Source organism: Lepidochelys olivacea, assembly GCF_965140295.1.
Source record: "Lepidochelys olivacea isolate rLepOli2 genome assembly, chromosome: 6".
Classification (NCBI taxonomy): domain Eukaryota; kingdom Metazoa; phylum Chordata; order Testudines; family Cheloniidae; genus Lepidochelys; species Lepidochelys olivacea.
Genome location: NC_140416.1, coordinates 79129805 through 79150310, shown reverse-complemented (window position 1 = coordinate 79150310; position 20506 = coordinate 79129805). Strand labels below are relative to the sequence as shown.

The following is a 20506-nucleotide window of genomic DNA, read 5'->3' as shown; positions in this document are numbered from 1 at the left end:
TAAGGTCAGGCTTGACAAAGCTCTGGATGGGATGATTTAATTGGGGATCCGTCCTGCTTTGAGCAGGGGGTTGGACTAGATGACCTCCTGAGGTCCTTTCCAACCCTGATATTCTATGATTCTAATGCAAATTGGGGAAAAATACTGGTAAATACATCACTTGGTTCAGGTGAACTGAGATACCACCTTGGATACAAACTTTGGTGTGGCTGAAGCATCACCTTGTCCCTGGAGAACTGCCCGACCATCAGGACCTACAACTCTTATACCCCCCTGGCAGAGGTAATAGCTATCAAGAATGCAGTCTTCTGAGACAAGAGGGGCAGCAGGCAGGAAGCAAGGGGCTCAAATGGAGGCCCCATTATAGCTGCTAAAACCATGTTCAGGTCCCACAAGGGGGGCAGCTTTCTGACTGGAGTAAGCAGGCGGAGGAGAGCTCTCAGGAATTTTGTCACCATTGCATTGGAGAAAACAGATTTCCCCTGGATACGGGGATGAAATGCCAATATTTGGCCCAATTCCTAAAGGTGCTACAGAATGTCCTGGATGGAAGTCTCCATTGGATGGGACTGATGGGCCAAGGACCATGCAGAAAATCTCTTCCACTTTGCCCTGTAGGTCATTCTAGTGGAAGGTTTCCTGCTGTTTAGTAGGACCTGTTGGACAGCCTCCAAACAACACCCTTCCTCCTCTCTAAGCCATGCAGCAGCCATGCCACAAGGTACAGAGAGCTGATCACTGGAGCAGGGTGCAGCCATGATCCTGTATGAGGCTACAAATTTGTGAGGTTGTAGCAACAGCCTCACAGAGCTCCGACTATACCTGACAGGAGGTAAGAAGGAACTGAGTGGGGTCGAGGCAGCGCTGCCTCTTATAGGCAAGCTACAAGCATGAGGTGTGAGTGCCTCACCTCTGCGGGTCCTGCTGGACAAAAGGCTCCAGCGTGCAAACATCTACTTCGAATACACGTCTGCATCTAGCCAAAGAACCACCTCAAAACACACTTGTTTAAAATTACGGTTGTCATGTTGCCAGTGGTGCCACAGTCCTGGGTTTGGGACATCAACATTTCTTCCGTGCTGATGAGTTCTGATTCTATAAATATTAGATTGAAGTATCAATGAATGACTCAGACAGAAGAGTAGAAGAAGAAAGTCTTAGAGAATAATACTTCCATTTACAAAGACAATTTGGAATGACTGGAAAGAAATAAATGGTATTTATGCAGGATTTGAATAGGATTCTAAGAAATAAATGGTATTTATGCAGGATTTGAATAACATTCTAACAAAATATTAGGGTCAAAATTTTCAAAACTGTAACAGCAAGTGTGACTATTTGAGGTCTAATTTGCATAGACACTAAACTGCTTGTGTAACTTCATTTGTTTTGCATTCAGAGAACCTTAAATAAGACATGTATACACATGGGTAATTGTGCAAGTGCAATTTGGAAAATTTACTCCTAATTTTGTTCAACTTGAGTCTGGCTGTAGTTCTTTAAACACACAATGTATTTAGCAATGCAACAGCTGTTTGAATGAACATACAGTAGAGCTAATCAGAATATTTTCAGCAAAATAAAGTTTTGTCGTACTGTATGCTGATCCATCAAAGCCGAAATTTTTCACACAGACATATCAGTTTTGATGAAGTTTTTGTTGGATAGGTAGAGATACAGAGGCCCATTCCATAGACTCATGTTTAGGGTACTAGCCTGGGATATGGGAGACCCTGTTCAAAGTCCCTGCTCTGTCTGATTAATCTAGGATGAAAAACCCTGAATCAGGCAGGTTCAGGGACTTAAACCTGAGTCTCCCACATCCCAAACCAGTGCCCTCAACACCAGACCTCATCCACACCTTACCAAACAGTTCATATTTTGACTGAGAAATGGACATTTCAACAATTCTGCTTTTTCAAAAACAAACAAAAGGCTTTGTTTTCATTCCAGTGCAGAATGAAACATTTCAAAACCTCCAAAGTTGCCATGAAACAGAACTGTCATCCTTCAGTTCTCCAACTACACTGGATCTAAATCTCCTGTGATACAGCATACTATTTGACAGAGTTAAGGACTTCAACTTAATGCCATTCAGTCTTGTAAACAGGGATACAGTACCTTAAAATGGCTTAAGACAAAGAGCTTTATTACTAATACCCAATGCACAAAATTTTGTCTTTTAAATAGATCATCAAGACTAGTGATCTGCAGAGCCTATGACCAGAAAGTTTTACAACAGAAAACACAAGTTGCCTTTTTATGGAGTTGAAAAAGATACTAGGGAAAATGCTGTGTTTATGCCTATTAACCTTATGCAACCTTTTCTTCCATTTCCATATATGCATCAGATTACTGTGATTCTCTTTAATCCCTGAGGGCTGATTTTAACCTTCTTTTGAAGCTTAGTAAATGCTGCTATAGGCAAATCAGAAGATGAGAGAGGCAAAGCTATCCTTTTCTGAGACAGGAACAATCCTTGTCTGGCTATGCTGAAGGGAGGACAGGAGACACTGGATGTGGTTTAATTCAGGGGCTCTCAACCTTTCCAGACTACCGTACCACTTTCAGGAGTCTGATTTGTCTTGTGTACAACTGTTTGAGAACCACTGGTTTAATTAGCCTGCAACTTTATTCCGACACGTCTGGGGGTACTCAACAGATAAATGTGTACAGTGCAGGTAATTCCAACATTGTCTTTTTTCTGGGGTACAGGATCTGTGGATTGATATACCAGCTGTGTATCTCTAAGAATCTACTCTATCTTTCAAGAAGCCTGATTGCTCTTTAACACATTTTCATTTGCTAACCATACAGAATAGTGTCTGAGAGCATTTGTGGTGATCTTCACTTGAGTTGGTTCCCCTTTAATGCTTTAAACTGAAGTGTCTAAAACTAAGTTTCTGCCAGCAGCCCAATCCTCTCACCAGACTAACTTAAGCATGGTTCCAAAGAAGCAACCTCTCAGGGAAGCAACTGCTCCCAAATCCTTCAAGTGATTGGCAGCAGTAGTTGGCCTGGCAGTTTTGGTATTAGCTGGGCTTCAGCAATCAGCTAAGAGGAAAATATACATAGTTCATTTTCTTTCAAAGCCTTCAGAGCAAAACCCCTATTTGTGGCACCTCCTCCCCTTGATTTGAGGTAAGTAGAAATGTATAGGAGAATCTCAGCTTTTATTTGAAAACTAGTTTCTAGCTTCTTTTTGAGAAGAAAGCCTTGAACACAGTGTTTTGGTAAACTAATCACTACTGTACTCTAGTTCTGCAGAAAGTGACTGGGCTGAGTCCTAAAGATCTGCTTTGCCAATTCAAGACATATTATGTAAAATGAGTCAGTTAAGTTTACATTATACCACAAAGAACCACCTTGCTAACCTTCTGAAGGAGTCCAGGCTCTTCACTGCAAAGATGAAGTATCCTCAAATAGCTTCATTTGCCATTTCTTATAATTATCGTTTACAGTATCCTGACATTCTTTTTAGTGTCTTCAAAATATTTCCTTTATTCACCTTATCTCCATTCACCACCAATTAGTTCACCAAAGATTAGCTGTTTTGGTGCTTGTTTCTCAACAACTTGTGGGACACAACTTGTCCATTTGAGATGCACATTCAACAGCATTGCCTGTATTCCAGCAAGTCCAACATGAACCAGTACTTTTACTTTTTTAAAAATTTCTCTTTTCCAACCTCAAGCAACTGGAAGCTAGTTCATGTCTTTGCAGCATATAGTACAGATGGAAAGCACTCCTATACTATACAGTTTGTTCTTTGGCAAAGCCAAATGTCATGTTGCTTGCACACAATCATACAAACAATCCAATAAAGCTTTCTAGGTAAATTACTTCAATACATTTTTTAGTGAAGACTCTTTCAAGGTGGGCTGTCACCACACTTACTGCTATACTGTTAATCCTCATGTGTATTTCAACAGCCTGTTTGGTGTTTGCAATATATTCAGCATTAGAAACTGTCACACCAAAATGAGGCTGTTGTAAAACAAGATGCCATTATCTGCAGACCCTGCTCTGAGTAGACTACAAGTGCAGAGCAGTTTGCTAATAAGAGCTTTTGATGCATGCAGATTAAAGTTAATGAAGAAGATTCCTGAGTAGCATCTAATCTTTACTCACAGGTGGCTACAACTGCTTTATTTAACTACTACCAATCCAAATTTATCAAACAATGTTGTGAAATAGCATCAAATGCGATGGGGATTGGATATGTCCTACACAGAGTATTCCAACCATATTATATGACGATTTCATATAATTCAGGAAAAAAGAAAAGGAGTACTTGTGGCACCTTAGAGACGAAACATATAATTCAGGGTCTTTTACCTAGATCTTCATATTTCCTAGTGACTAGCAAAGCTGACAGTATCAAAGCTATTTGACAGGGCAATACAGTTATGTATAAAGATCTCTGTTCCCTAAATATTTCTGACAATTACTAGGCCTCAAATATTATTTTAGTAGTGATGTATTGCAAATGAAAACTACACTGTGACTCAAAGCATCTGTGATGATGGTCAACAGTCAGCTGAGAAGAACTCTTGACAACATTGTCTGCAGTGTATATTTGAGTAATTCCTCTACAATTACAGGTTTCAGAGTAGCAGCCGTGTTAGTCTGTATTCGCAAAAAGAAAAGGAGGACTTGTGGCACCTTAGAGACTAACCAATTTATTAGAGCATAAGCTTTCGTGAGCTACAGCTCACTTCCTCAGATGCATATCGTGGAAACTGCAGCAGGCTTTATATATAAAGACTAACCAATTTATTACAGTTCAATTACAGTTACTCTTTGAGCCTTTTCAGCTGTAAAGAGTGATGAGGTCAACATTTTATCTAGAAAATACTTTTTCCTTGCTTCTGAACAGCAAAGAGAAATGAGGTTAATGATCAATTCATCTCATCTACATTTACAGATCTCAATTTCTCTATTATGTAAAACACTACTCTAAGGTGAAACAATGAGGAATGTAGAATGAGCTAATTCTCAGCTATACTGCAAGTTTAGTGGTAATAAAACTGCAGTCAGAGCTTATATGCATTCACCATTTCAAGACCAAAACCCAAATTTGCTATTGATATAATTTTTCTACATAATTTTTTTCACATCGTGTATAAACATAAGCATTCCAGGTGAACTTAATATAACAAACTCCTACAAGATTGAAAAGATAAGTTACATAGGCTAGAATTAATTAGAATCAATTAATTACAGGATATAATTGGCAAAATGTACTTAACCTTTATGTAGTCAACAAGATTTTGATATTCAATGTAGTTGCCTCCTCCAACTACAAAAACAATTGCCTAAAACACAAACACATAGAAGAGGAGATAATTAGAATATGCAATCAAATTCCTATATAGTATATGGAGTTTAATAAAAAAATGAGACATAAATCAGATTTATTAAACAGCACCCTTTTTTTACATGGAGATTTCAAAAGCAAACAAACAATGAAGCAATAAATAATTTGGGCAGCTTGTGAATCTTACAAACTGAATTCTGCTTAAAGGATCTATTACTAAGGATATTACTTGAATTACCAATACTGCAATTACTATAATTTAGGGGACAGAAAACTACTGGCTTAGAACACAAAACAGGGCTGTACAATTTTCCTTATCTAATTTAGCATTTCAGAAGCTTTTGACATTTCAAATAATTTCTTGATCGAAGAAAATGGAATACTCTGAGTCTATGAGTTACTAATTTTTACTGTTGGGCTGTTAGAAATACAATCCTGTCCTAATAATGCCTATCACCACCAGATAAAGATGGTAAAAGAAAACGTAGTTTAATAGCATCCTGTCTGGCAAGAAATCACTTCTCAATGGTTTTGTGGTTGTGAAACCCTCATTTCTGTATGTTTTATCTTTATGGCTCCCACTTTTCTATTGTTAATTTGTCTGGTTCTCTAATTGTTTCTGTCTGCTGTATAATTAATTTTGCTAGGTATAAGTTAATTAGGGTAGTGGGATATAATTGGTTAGAGACTTATGTTACAATATGTTAGGATTGGTTAGGTAAATTTCAGTAAAATGATTGGTTAAGGTATAGCTAAGAATATTACTATATAAATTAGGAACAAACAGGAAGTAAGTTGGGATTCGAAAATAAGGAAAAAGGAACTTGGATGTAAGCTTGCTGGAAGTTCACGCTGATAAACATCAAATTGTTTGCACTTTCGGACTTCAGGTATTGTTACTCTCTGTTCATGCGAGAAGGACCAGGGAAGTGAGAGGGTAAAGGAATAAGCCTTCTAACAACGATTAAAAATACTTCCACTAATGGTTAAGAATTAATTTGATAAAGACGCTCTATCTTCTAACACTGCTGTTACTATTAAGATATTTTAACCATTTTTTATTTTCTTTTAGATTCTCATTTAATATTAGTAGGTATAATAATCTAAGAACCACCTAAGAATAGCAACATTTTCTGGGCTGTGTTCAAGAACGCTGTAGAGGTGGATAAACTATGAGCCTCTTTTCCCCCACTATTCATCAATTATCCATGAACTGATTGATTTTTACTAATTTGTTCAATGTTCAAAATTATTTGAATACTTTCTGTGAACATATTTCAGTCTATAAGTTATTTGCAACATATTCACTTTGACTATTTGCTAGTTATGATGTATGGTTAGCCAAGTCACATGGTACTGTTTTTGGTCTCCAAGTGAATACAAACCAAAAGAGAAGGGAAACCAAAGACATTTCAAGATTGCTGTTCAAACATTTTCACCTCGAATCTTAGCATGAATGTGTTAAAATAAATAATCATGAGATTTTTTTTTTTTTTTTTTTAGCAAACATCACTGTGAAAATAAAACATCCCTACCACTTTCCACAAATGTTTGTGGAAAATGAATTAAAAAGGCAGCAAATGATTAAATTTGAGTTGTTATTGGAACTATTGCTTAAAAATACTGTTTTGCAGCATTCAGCTGTGTGTAAGGACTTATGGATGACTAAATTTAGAGAGGTAGTGTGTTCTAAAGGACTAAGTATAGGACTGGGAGTTTAAAACTGCTGTGGTCTAATTATGGCTCCTTCATTAAATCACTAATAATTACCTTGCAGGGGTATTGTAAGGAGTAGTTAATGCTTATACAACCCTTTGAAGATGAAAGGAGCTCTCCAGCACAACTGCTAAGTATAATTAATAATGAATATAATTAGACTAGTGATTTTGAAAACAGACTCTCCCATTTTCTGAAGTCATGACCATCAAATGACTGGAACTTTAAAAAATACTGATACTATAATACATAGACCCTGATTTGGAAAAAAATATGATTTCTACATGACTTACCTCCTGGAATGGATTTTTGTTTCTTGGAACTGAGCTGTAATAAAAATGAATTGCATTATAAATGGAATCATTATGGTTTTAACTACTGATATAAATATAAAAATATTAAACGAGTACATGTATACGCACAAAATTTGCAGGGTACATTCTGAAAGTTGGTGGTGTTTTGTTTTTTTACATATAGTTATAAAGACACTTTAAAAGTCATATTTCTCAAAAAAGATTTGATATAGAAATTTCATTCATTCAATTAGCTCAAATATATAAACCTTTTATTTCTTCAGTTTTGGAAGACAAGTGAATTTTGGATTTTTTTTTAGTGATGTGTGAACAGGTGAGAGCTCCATGGATTTTGTAAACTGTGATGCAGCTTGTGGAACTAATAAATTCTGTGACATAAATCACTAGTGTTCATAGAAATCAGTTAAATCTGTGACTGTTCGTCTCAGATGAACTGGGTTTCTGATTCACATTAGAAGGGTTAACAGGTTTTCCAGTCCATCAAAGGAAGATTTATGGGATAAATTAGACTGTCTCACACCAGAATAGCGGAAGATATTTCTGAATATTAGGAATAAGCTACAATGTGACCTCCGTATCACTGTAGATTGCTGCAAACTTGGATCACTGAGTCTCTGGAAATAAAGTCTAGATGTTGGTATCTCTGAAATGGGAAGGAGAACAGAGGAATAGAGTGTGGTTGAGTTGGTAGATCACACTTTTTGGGTAGTGGTTTATGAAGATTTATATATAGAAAATATACTTGGGCAGAGGTTGGGTGAATATAAGCAGGCTGATCAGTGCACAAAGGAGAATGTAACAGATAAAGGGATGGATTTTAAAACAGGAGGCTGCAACTTTATTAGTTTTCTAAACTTTACTATGTGTGTGAGTGTGAGAGACCAACCAACCCTCAGGCTTTACTTCAGTCCCAGTGTGTATGTTAAATGGCCTCCATGCCAAATAACCAATGTTAATGGCTGGCCCCCTTCAGCCTAATTCCTAGGATTCAGCTCACCTCATAATATTCTTGCCCTTTCTCCATAAAAGGGGATGGGGGTAAATATAAAGGGTACCTCATTCTGCAAAAAATACATGGTCTGCCCTTCTTCCTGCAGGCTAATAGGTCCTACAAGTTATTCCGAGTCTCTTGCTCAAGTTGATTTCTGGGAGTTGTCTCTTTGAGCCTCTTATCCACACCGGACACCAACTTCGCAAACTTATAAACTTCACTTATAAACTTACAACAATTCTTGTCCTTACTCTTTGTTAACCTGAAACCAGGCCTCCTGAATGCTGCAAGGAAGGCAAAAACAACTGCTAGGCATCTTGTCAATCTTGCCCTGGGGGAAAAAATTCACTCCTGATCCCTAAATCTGGTGATGTGGTCAGACTCTCAGCAAACTATATTTCCATTGCAGGACAGGGAAAGTAGGGCTGCTGCATGTCCAGAGAGCTTCAGGGACAGGGAAAGCACACAAAATAATCAACTAACTCCCCCAATTGCCTAGCCAATAGACAGCTGGGAAAGTGAAGAAATCTCTTCCTCCCCTAAACCCCCTTCCCTGTACATTGTAAGGGAAGGTGGAGGGAGGAAAGAGATGGCTCTGGAGCAGCACAGCCTACCCTACCTTTCCTCACTCTTATGTCCCCAGAGTTTAATCAAACATCCCCCTTTCTGGCTCATAGATAGGTTGTGATATGGGGTCAGAGTTTATGGAATGTTGGCCATATATTCAGTAACTATAGGCTTCTAATAATGTTCTGTATAAATGTCCTTTTTTACAACTGTACAGTAACCCTCTGTCTTTTGGTCTGGAAATATGCAAACACCACAGAAAGGAACAAGAGCCCTAACCAAAAACAGTGGAATAACAAGCATGCAGATAATGTAGTTTTCAGAATTTACAGTTTGCAAGTTATAATGATTCCAAGAGAGGTTTGAGGAAAGAAATATATGACAAAGCAAGAACAAATTAGGATAAAAGAAAAAAAGAGTGAATTGATTTCTCACTCTGTTTTTTCAGGAATTCTTCCCAAATCCCTCAAAATTGCCTAGCCAATAGGCAGCTGGGAAAGTGAAGAAATCTCTTCCTAGATAACAGTTCAATCAATATTGCCATTCCTCAGAAGAAGCTCATTCTCCTATACACTGGAATCTATCCTTTATTACAGGTGGACTGACATTCTGGCATGAATGCAGTAGTAGCCTCTTCATTTACAACGTTGCTAATATAGTTCTCCCTTATTTAAATATGATCTATAAATACACATATATTCAACTTCATCCTTTTGGACAAGTCTCACAAATACTGACAGAGGTATAACGTGGGAAGAAAAATTTAGCTTTGCTGTGACTGGATTAGGTTAACATAATTCCTGTATACTTTTAAAAGTAATAAGTAGAAACTCCAACAGTCCACAAAGCAAAAGGGTATGTTGGAATGAAATTAGTTTTGTGTTAAGGAATACCTGAAAGACAACTTAATAATGGCCTTTCAGTAATCATACTACTGAACATCAACATTTTAAAGTTGAGTTTTTGGCAACTAGCTGGACTAGTTTCTTGGATCATTTTCAGCTTCCATCCAGGACACACCACACGATCCACTGTCTACAGCCAAGCTCTAAGATACAACCGCATTTGCTCCAATCCCTCAGACAGAGACAAACACCTACAAGATCTCTATCAAGCATTCTTAAAACTACAATACCCACCTGCTGAAGTGAAAAAACAGATTGACAGAGCCAGAAGAGTACCCAGAAGTCACCTACTACAGGACAGGCCCAACAAAGAAAATAGCAGAATGCCACTTGCTGTCACCTTCAGCCCCCAACTAAAACCTCTCCACTGCATCATCAAAGATCTACAACCTATCCTGAAAAATGATCCCTCACTCTCACAGATCTTGGAGACAGACCAGTCCTCGCTTACAGACAGCCCCCCAACCTGAAGGAAATACTCTCCAGCAACCACACACCACACAACAAACACTAACCCAGGAACCTATCCTTGAAACAAAGCCCGATGCCAACTCTGTCCACATATTTATTCAAGTGACATCATCATAGGACCTAATCACATTAGCCACGCCATCAGGGGCTCGTTCACCTGCACATCTACCAATGTGATATATACCATCATGTGCCAGCAATGCCCCTCTACCATGTACATTGGCCAAACCGGACAGTCTCTATGCAAAAGAATAAATGGACACAAATCTGACATCAGGAATCATAACATTCAAAAACCAGTAGGAAAACACTTCAACCTCTCTGGCCACTCAGTAAAAGACTTAAGTGTGGTAATTTTGCAACAGAAAAGCTTCAAAAACAGACTCCAACGAGAAACTGCTGAGCTTGAATTAATATGCAAACTAGATACCATTAACTTGTGTTTGAATAGAGACTGGGAGTGGCTGGATCATTACACATATTGCATCTATTTCCCCATGTTAAGTATCCTCACACCTTCTTGTCAACTGTCTAAATGGGCCATCTTGATTATCACTACAAAAGTTTTTTTCTCCTGCTGATAATAGCTCATCTTAATTAATTAGCCTCTTACAGTTTGTATGGCAATTTCCACCTTCTCTGTATGTGAATATCTATCTATATCTATCTATCTATTTTCTTACTATATGTTCCATTCTATGCATCCAATGAAGTGGGCTGTAGCCCACGAAAGCTTATGCTCTAATAAATTTGTTAGTCTCTAAGGTGCCACAAGTACTCCTGTTCTTTTTGCAGATACAGATTAACACGGCTGCTACTTGGAAAGAATATTGTTTGATCTGCGTAGTACTGTTCAGAAGATAAGGATGACTACAGACAAAAGCCTGTACAGCCATATTTATTCTGCTGTCTCCTTCATCAGACTTGGTTTAAAATGAGTTGGAACCTTTAGTCACTTAAGAGTAAAATTTGCAGCCCCCTCTAGTCATATACACAACATGCTTAAGATTATTCCTACATGTTTTATGGGAGGAAGAAAGAGACAAGAAGTGGTCTCCAAGAACTAATTTTTTCTGAATTATGTGCACACAACCTTGCATCTGCACTGCATGTTCCAGTATGATGATGCATGAATATGATAACACATGAAAGCACATATCTTTACTAACAAATTGTAATATGAACACACAAACTGTGATACCTGTGGTAGCAAATTAGGTACTAAAATCAATGTATATTTTTGTAAGAGAAAAAAAAATCAAGTTTGGCTTGATTTTAATAAGTTAAACAATTTTCTGTTCTTAGACAAAACTGCACTAAAACGAGATGTTTCACAATAGCAGAATAAAACAGGCTGAAAGATGCTGCTATATTTAAAAAAGGAAAACATACAGCACTGCCAATTTTAACTTTGACAGCTTTCAGCACTCTTTTTTAATCCCTAAAGCTACTTTTGAAAGTGCACGTGCAATGTATAAAACAGATACTTATACTATGAAAATCATTTTTCATTATTGTAAATGTGCTCATCAGGAGTGAAGAACACTGGAAAGGGGACAGCTGAAATTCTTATTGAATGTAAATGGCCAAGGACAGTGTTGGCCCTGCCTTCCCCAATGATAAAGCCCACAAATCAAATGAACTTGCTGTTCTCCCAGAACTGAGTTGGATTTTATTAAAGTACATTAAAACCAAAGATCTTCTCTATTTCTAGAGAGTGCTATTGCTGAGATTATCAGCTACAGATATTATTAATAAAAGTAGCAGTTCAAGAAACACTTTATGACATTTTTGCTGTAAGCACTACAATTTCTTCCTTTTTCTTTTTGCAAAATGTCTAGATAATTCTCCATTTCACACTCAACAAACAAGAAATCTATATGTTACTACCACTGTAGTTTACAGAACTACTATACAATGACATCAAAATTTGAGGTTAAAAATGGATGAAAATATTTACTTCTTTAGTAATAGGTAGGGAAGTTTAAGTACATTGTTAATGACCTATGACTTTAAGAATTTAGAGTATGAAAAATTCTGAGATCAAACAGTATTTTTGTCAATGGTTCTAACACTCCAGAGTAAAAAAGTATCATGAGAAATCCTGCTGCTAAACATTAGGACCCATTCCTTTATCTGTGCTGACTATCTGTAAGGTATTAGCAGCATTCTCAGTCAGTGGAATGAGTGTATCAAACGCAGTATTACATAAATCCAGGGTGGATAAAAATCAATGATTAAAAAAAAAAAATAAAAAAACCCAGAGGTTTTTAATTTAAATTGGATTTTTTTTATAAAATGCTTTTGAGGAAAAAACCTATCTAAAGATAGTTTTAATTAAGATACATTATAGCTCAAAGATATCTCATCATGGAATAGGGATTATAAATTCTAATTCTATAGTATGAGACAATATATTCCTGTAATGTTTAAGAAAAATTTGGAAAATGAGTTCATATAGCTCATGGATTAGAGACCCAATCTTATGGGGTTCCAAGGGCTTCTGTATAGATTTAGGTTACTCTTTCTATCTACCCAATGGTGCTCAGTCTAGAAGATACCATCAGAGATGCTTAGTTTTGCAGTTCTCAAACTGGATTTGTGTCTCCAGAGATAACAGCAAAAATGTTTTTAAATAAATAAATACACAATATATAGAGGTGAGAAATAACAGACCTCAACCCTATTGTCCCTCTGCAAATTTTTGTACACAGAGTCAATCCCTTACCTCTCTGTAAAAGTGCAAAGTTTCAAAAAGTTCAATTAATTGTTGGGGGGCGGAATAGATCTGGACAAGGAGAAGTCTGGAGATAAATGTGAGAAGGGAGGGACAGGCAGTAGAAACAAAAGTGAAACTGTTTGAGCAGCATATTCCAGAAGTCTTGAGGTCTTTCTGAGTGTAGCCCTCATTGATTTGAGATCTACCATACCATTCTCTCACTAGCAGGGAAAACCTATAATGGCAGCAGGCCATAAAAAGAGACCCAGTTTGGGAATATTTTAATGAAGTTCCTCTACCTGTGGGCAAGACAGGTATGCGTGCAAAATGCAAACAGTGCAACAAAGAAATGCAAGGCCTGCTTGCCTGAATGAAACAACATCATGAGACATGTCCCTTCTCAGGAGGAAGCTACATTGAAGATGATGAAAGGAACATGTCTGAACATGCAGGATCTTCAGGTTGGTAAACTTTTTTATTTCATACTTCTTTCTTAAGGACTGCCTGTCTTCCTTCTGGACTATTCTTGAATTCTCATGTTTGAGCAAAAAATATAGTTGTTACTCTATGGTACTATCATTTAGATGTAGTTGCGATAAAAAATAAATAGCTGAAATAGGCAGATCTTCTTTTACAATTTCACCTTTAAAGTAGTACTGTGTCAGTGAATGCAATGAGTGAGTAATACTAAATGAGCAGTGTGGTAATAATACTTAAATAACTGCATTGGCTTATTTTGTTTAGGAGAATCCATCCTCAACATATCAGTGAATGCAATCAGTATATCAGTGAATGCAATGAGTGAGTAATACTAAATGAGCAGTGTGGTAATAATACTTAAATAACTGCATTGGCTTCTTTTGTTTAGGAGAATCCATCCTCAACATACAGGATTCTGAAGACCATCCACCTTCAAGTCTCCATAATTTTCTATAGTTTCAGAGTTATCTGCCAATGATAAGTGTTTCAGTCACATCATATATGTCACATAGCCACAGTATATCACTTGTAGCAAAAAGAAAAAAAATCTCCATCATCCAGAAACAACCATAGATAAGTTTGTGATAAGAACCAGCAGATTACAAAAAGAGGTAATTGATGAAAAAATTGCCTGGTTTGCTATGCAAGAAACTCTCCTTTCCGTATGATTGAGAACCCACACTTCATTAACATGGTTCAGTCATTAAGACCTGGATACAGTCCACCCAACAGAGCAGATGTCGCAGGCAAATTGCTGGATAAAGTGTATGAAAGAGAAATGGAGCAGTGTGCAAAAGGTCTAGAGGGTGAAATTGTTAACCTGAGTCTTGATGGATTGAGCAATGTCCACAATGATCCTGTTGTACGTGTCTGTGAGACAACAGAAGAAGGGAATGTCTTCCTTAAAGAAACAACTGATACATCAGGAAATGTACACACAGCAGAATACTTACAAGTAGCAGTAAAAGCTATAACAAACTGAAAAAAAATTCAACTGTCTAGTATGCAGCTTGGTCACAGACAATGCTGTAAATGAATCCAAGATAAGAAGAAATTATTTAGAAGAGAATCCCAAGCTAATAACATACGGTTGAGGTGCTCATTTGAGGCACCTCCTAGCCAAAGACTTCAGTGTTCCAGAAGTAAAGGCTAATGTTGTTGAAATTTCAAAATACTTCAGTAACAACCACTTTGCAGCAGCAGCTCTGAAAAAAGTGGGAGGAACCAAGCTAACGCTCCCACAAGACTTGCGATGGAACTCAGTAGTGGACTGCTTTGGGCACTATATCAAGAACTGGCCTAATCTGATGACAGTTTGTGAACAAAACTGTGAAAAAATAGATGGCACTGTCACAGCCAAAGTTCTCAACATCGGGCTTAAGAGAAATGTTGAACACATGCTGAGTACCCTGAAGCCTATTTCTGTAGCCTTGAACAAAATGCAGGGAAATAGCTGTTTTACTGCTGGCACTGTTGAAATTTGGAAGGAACTGAGTGAGATCTTAAAAAGAGAAATATGCAATGACAGAGTTAAATTACAAGCATTAAATAAATAAATGGGACAAGCACTATCTCCAGCTCATTTTCTTGCAAATGTTCTCAATACTCGGTACCAGGGTCAGACCTTAATTGCTGAAGAAGAGGAATTGGCTATGTCATGGATATCCAACAATCACCCCTCCATAATGCCAAGTATAATAAACTTGAGAGCTAAGGGTGAATCATTCAAGAAATATATGTTTGCTGATGATGTTTTAAAGAAAGTCACACAAGTGAACTCGTGGAAGTCACTTAAGCACTTGGATTTAGAGACTGTTGAAGTGACAATCTCACTTTTAACAGCAGTAGCTTCTTCCTGGTATAGAAAGAATATTTTCTTCCTTTGGACTAATTCATTCCAAACTGAGAAATCGTTTGGGACCTGAAAAAGCAGGAAAGCTTGTTTTTCTTGTCCAGATTATGAACAAACAGGAAAATGAAAGTGAAGATGAGTGAGTTAGCTGCTGAAGCCAATATTTTAAGTTTCTCAGGTTGACCTGACTGACATAGTCAATTTAATTTTTGATTTTTTTTAAAAATATTGCATTTAAAAACAATTTTAACAAAAACAAACCTGATTTTAAAAAACGTGAATGTTTAACTAAATTCAAAAATTCACATGCTTGTTTTGTTAAAATACTACAGGTTTGCTGTTGAATAAAAAAAATCCAGACTACATAACATTGTTGTTTTAGTTAATTAAAACAATTTAAATGTTTGTCTGCTGATGTTCTCCTCCTAACACAGCATGGCAAGAAAATCCTCCAAATATTAATGATTAACCTGTTAAATTGGAGATAGTTTACCTCCCAATAACTGCATAAATACCTGCTTCAGTTACCTTTGGTAAATGAAATAACCAAACCATCATTCATTTTCTGATATAGCTGTAAAACTAATCTGAAAAGTTTTCAAAATAAATCACTTTAAAAATGTATAATGTGTACTTTCTAAAAATCAAACCTATATCTATCTCTGAGTTGTGAAGAATATGTATTAAGGTTATAACAACCATCAAGAATGCACCTTTATGTAGAAATCCATGATTAAATTGAGTCTTCCTGGCTAGTGATTTAAATCAAATGCACCCTGCAGAAATCTCTCTGGGGAGTCCAGACTCCAGGGAATTGTTTTTGGCTGCAAATTCCTCTAATATCAGCTGTCTGACTTAGAGGTTCTGACTATCATTTCAAGCAATTAATAAGAAGGGAAAAGTTGAATTTAAAAGACAAAAAAAGTGTGCCAAACAATAAAACTTATGGTGAGCAAAACACCCCAAAATAATTTTAAAATGCATGCCTTCCTTCTAAAAAAAAGTATACTTGTGATTTAAAGCACCATGTAAGTGCACAAAACTACAGAAAGTAGCTGCAAAAGATTCTGCAGAAAGTACTCTTGTAAGAGAATATTTTCTATAAAATAATGGAACTAATGCAGTTATGTTATGATCCAAATTAAGTTAAAAATTCTTACAGTAGCTGCTCCAATATATAGAAAGTAAAAAAGAAAAAAATCATGGTAAACTCACCTGTCACTGCCTCGCAACATCTTGGGGTCAAAATACCTGTAGTCATCTGTCTCCTATTAAAAAGAAGGATTGTTCAAATCAGTACATTTTTATCTTAAACACTGTAACTTTGTTTGTGATTTTTTTGGGTAAAATTTTTCATTACACCATTTTCAAATCAATGTATTTTTACATTTAGAAGCTACATTATATAAAGTAATAAAAATTATGGGACCCATGTATATTTGCAATGTTTGTATTTCATTGAAAAAGGACTGAGAAATACTCATTCTCCCACAGCAATAAAGATGCTATGAAAAGGTGCTATTGAGCTGAGTTTTTGTTTTTGGTTCATTTGAAATTCATTGCAACCAAACTATTCAAAATACACTAGTTGCTTAATATATCCCAACAGCAAAAGCAATATGCAAAAAGAAAAACGAAGGTGTCACTAGCTTTAGGGGTAAATACTGTAGTTTGTTCCAGAAGTTAAAATTTTTCCAGGTCACAATAAGACCTACTATCTATTTATAACAAAAAAACCTTGTGGCACTGAATACTAAAATAGAGCACAGATCAAATCATCAAGTTTCCACTTGTACAATTTCATGTCATGATTTATGTCTCCTATTAAAACAAAAAGTTTGGGTACAAATGAGAGGAGTTATACAAAGGCTTGAAAAGTTTTGACTGGTTGAAGTTATTATAGGAAAGGATTTTTTCTTCATTCAAAGCATTTCCAAGACATATCCAATATTTTCATTGGCAGTGAGCAAGACTTTTGTCAAATACCGCAGGGGAAAAAAGGAAAAAACGCAAAAATTCTACTTAACTGTTTCTGACAGTTAATTGGCCTTCAACAATTTCCACACTAACTTTCATACTCATACTGCAAGGCGTAACGTGTGGATGGATAACTGTGCCCAGGCAGGACCCCATTAAACTTCACTGAGATTACATGCAGCTATAGCAGTCTACTCATGTGGTGGTATACATTGCAGGATTGGGGTCTCTGTGTCTTGTTGATTCACTATAGCATAGCAACTCCAGACCTTTACCCCCAATGATAACACAATATTTTATATACATATGCACAGAAGATATTTTAAAAATTTTCTTATTTTCTTTAAGGATCACAGAATAATTACATGAGCTTAAAAAACAGTATTTTACCCTAAAAATTAGGGCTTTCAAAACTCAATTTAGATCTAGTGTCACCCTGAGTCTCTGTATAGAGGTTTAATATATTCTACTGGGAATTTCAGCAGCACGTGCGAGGTCTCGCAAGATTCATGATTTTGGCAGGCTCATATATGCAGGTGGTATACCAACTTCAAAGTAACAACATAGTCTAGTAATATCTGTCAATGCCAAACTCTAAAATTGAGAAGAATTTATGACACTTTAACCTTGACAAAGAATTTCAGGTTTCCTGCTAATTGGAACTCATTACAGATTAATGCTAGGTAAAAAGCATACTTAAAAATCAATGCTATAAACAGTCCCAATGAGAATATTATTGTTGTATGTTCAGTGTAGCGTTCAAAGAGAAAATTGCTGATTCAAAGTCAAACATGAAAAGCAGATCAGTGGACTAGAAAACTGGCTGGCTAAATAGTTTAAATATTTACTTGAATGCTGCAGAAATCAGATCTTAGTCTGAGGAAAAAAGGTTACTCACCCTGTACCCTAACTGATGTGATGTGTGTTCCTACAGGTGCTCCACTGTAGGTGCAGTAGCGGCCCCTGCACCTAGGATTGGAGATCTTCGGTAGCCCTGCCCATTGGGCCGCACATGTGCTCCTCCCCATCTCGTGCTGTGACGTCCAACCGACCTCAGTTCCTTCTCCACATTTGAACTCCAAAGCAGAGGGGATGAGAGCAGGTAATGGAGCACCAATAGGGACACACATCTCAAAGAGCCTTAGTTACTGCAGAGGGTGAGTAACCTTCTCTTCTCCTTTGAGTAGTGTCCCTGCAGGTGACTGTACAGCAGTGCCCCTAGAGGGAAGGCTGGGGCTTCAGAGTGATGTGTACCAAGGACGATAGGACAGCATGTCCTAGTTGGGCACATGATGCCTCATCATGGGTAATGGCATAGTGTTGGCTAAAAGTGTCTGTGGATGCCTGGGTGGCCACTTTGCAAATATTAGTAATCAACACATTGTTTAGAAAGGCAACTGAATGGACAGCGAGTGAGTGGAATGTGTTCAACTTCCATGTGGGGGTCACAATTTGTGTCATTAGTAGCAAAGGTAGACGCACTCTGAGATCCATTTGGAAGGTGTTGTTTGACTACGGCTGCCCCTTTGATCTTTCAGCAATAGAGGAATAAGCGTGGTGAATGCCTGAAAGATTTAGTTCTGTCAAGGTAAAAGGCTAATGGTTGTCTGACATCCAAGATGTGTAATGTGTTGGTTGCCATGTGGCTTTGGGAAGGAGGAGGGAAGGTGGACGGGTTGGTTTTGATGGAAAGAGGAGGGCACCTTAGGTAGGAATTTCGGGTTTGGTCATAACGTGACCTTGTCTTTGTGAAAGATTATGTATGGCGGTTATGCCAGGAGAGCACCCATTTCTCCTACCCATTGGGTGGATGTGATGGTGATGAGAGATGCTCTTTTCATGGATAGGTATATGTAGGAGTACGTTGCCATGCTCAAACTGGGGGGCCAGTGAGACAGTGCAAAACTAGGTTGGAATCCCAAGGTGGGGTGAGGTCTTGTATTTGAGGATACAGGTTTTGAAGGCCCTTAAGGAATCTTTCTGTTACTGTGTGGATAAATATGGAATAACTTATCTTGGGGTGCAAAGCAGTGATGGTGGCCAGGTGTATGCGAACGGAGCTTGTGGAGAGTCCTGATCTTTTAAGTTCTACCTTGTAGTCTAGAATGAGAGGCAAAGGAGCACTCATTGCAGGGACATGTTTGGTGTCACATCAAGTTCAGAATCTTTTCCATGTATAGAGGTAAGTAAGGTGAGTTACTTACCTCTATAAAAGACAAGAGAACTATTAAACACTTTTGGTACAGTGAGTACATTATATATATATATATATATATTTAGCTCCTTTGGCAGCTGATTTTAAGTAAAGGAAGGAAATGGATAAGAAGGAATTAATGTTCATCCCCCTTGACCATGGGATACATGATTCAGACTTTAGTTATCTAATCAATTGGATAAGATATGAACGATTCACTATAAGATTTCTGCAAGATAGGAAAACTTGATTTTGGATTTAAAGTCCAGGCTTCTCTGTAGAGCTTCAAAAGCACAGCTTTTAAAACTGTTAAAAATTCCTAGAAAAGCTAACTAAACACTCCCCTTCTCCCCCACTCCCAGTTACAAGATACTTCTAGAGGAGAGGTCCCATGAGTCATAAATACTGAATGAGTGCCAGTTGCCTACTAAAAGTAGGGCTGAATCCAACTTTGAGCAACTCAAAATACAAATTAAGATTTAAAAGTAAGAATATAACACCTCAGTTTTCAAGATGTAAAAGTTTTAGTTTAACAGCACACACATTCTTCCATTCCAGATTTAAAAGATTTTTCTAGACAAGCGATTGTAAAAGCTAACATTACTAATTTGATACAAATAAGCTCTCTGTTTTAAAAATAATTATTTTAATATACATAAGATAGATATGTATATGTCACAGAAGATGCATAATAAACCTGAAAGATATCACATTCATTGCAAGGGATAATATTTCTTCAAAGTCATATTCTTGAATACATCCCATTCAGGTATATCACTGCTTTAAAAAGCCTTCATTTTAACTATGTGGGAAATCAGAAATGCAAATAAATACAGGTTGAACCTCTCTAGACTGGCACTCTCTGGTCCGGCGTGATTTTAGTTAACCAGATGTCCGCTTATCACGGGAAATTTATCACCAAGTTTCCCGTGGTCCGGCAAAGTCCCGCCAGTCCTGGCTCTCAATGTTCTGTGCTGTTATTTAGCTCTAATTTACCCCT

General features: G+C 37.1%; 1 protein-coding gene across 1 annotated transcript in view; it reads right to left on the bottom strand.

The window, feature by feature from the left end:
• The window catches only part of SCFD1 (sec1 family domain containing 1), a 129432-nt gene that overhangs the window by 7636 nt on the left and 101290 nt on the right, over positions 1-20506 (bottom strand). The window contains exons 21-23 of the mRNA XM_084631464.1: positions 16551-16603; positions 7330-7363; positions 5253-5318 (exon numbers count right to left, since the gene is read on the bottom strand). Coding sequence (XP_084487590.1) covers positions 5253-5318; positions 7330-7363; positions 16551-16603 — 153 coding nt within the window. The remainder of the gene's footprint in view (positions 1-5252; positions 5319-7329; positions 7364-16550; positions 16604-20506) is intronic.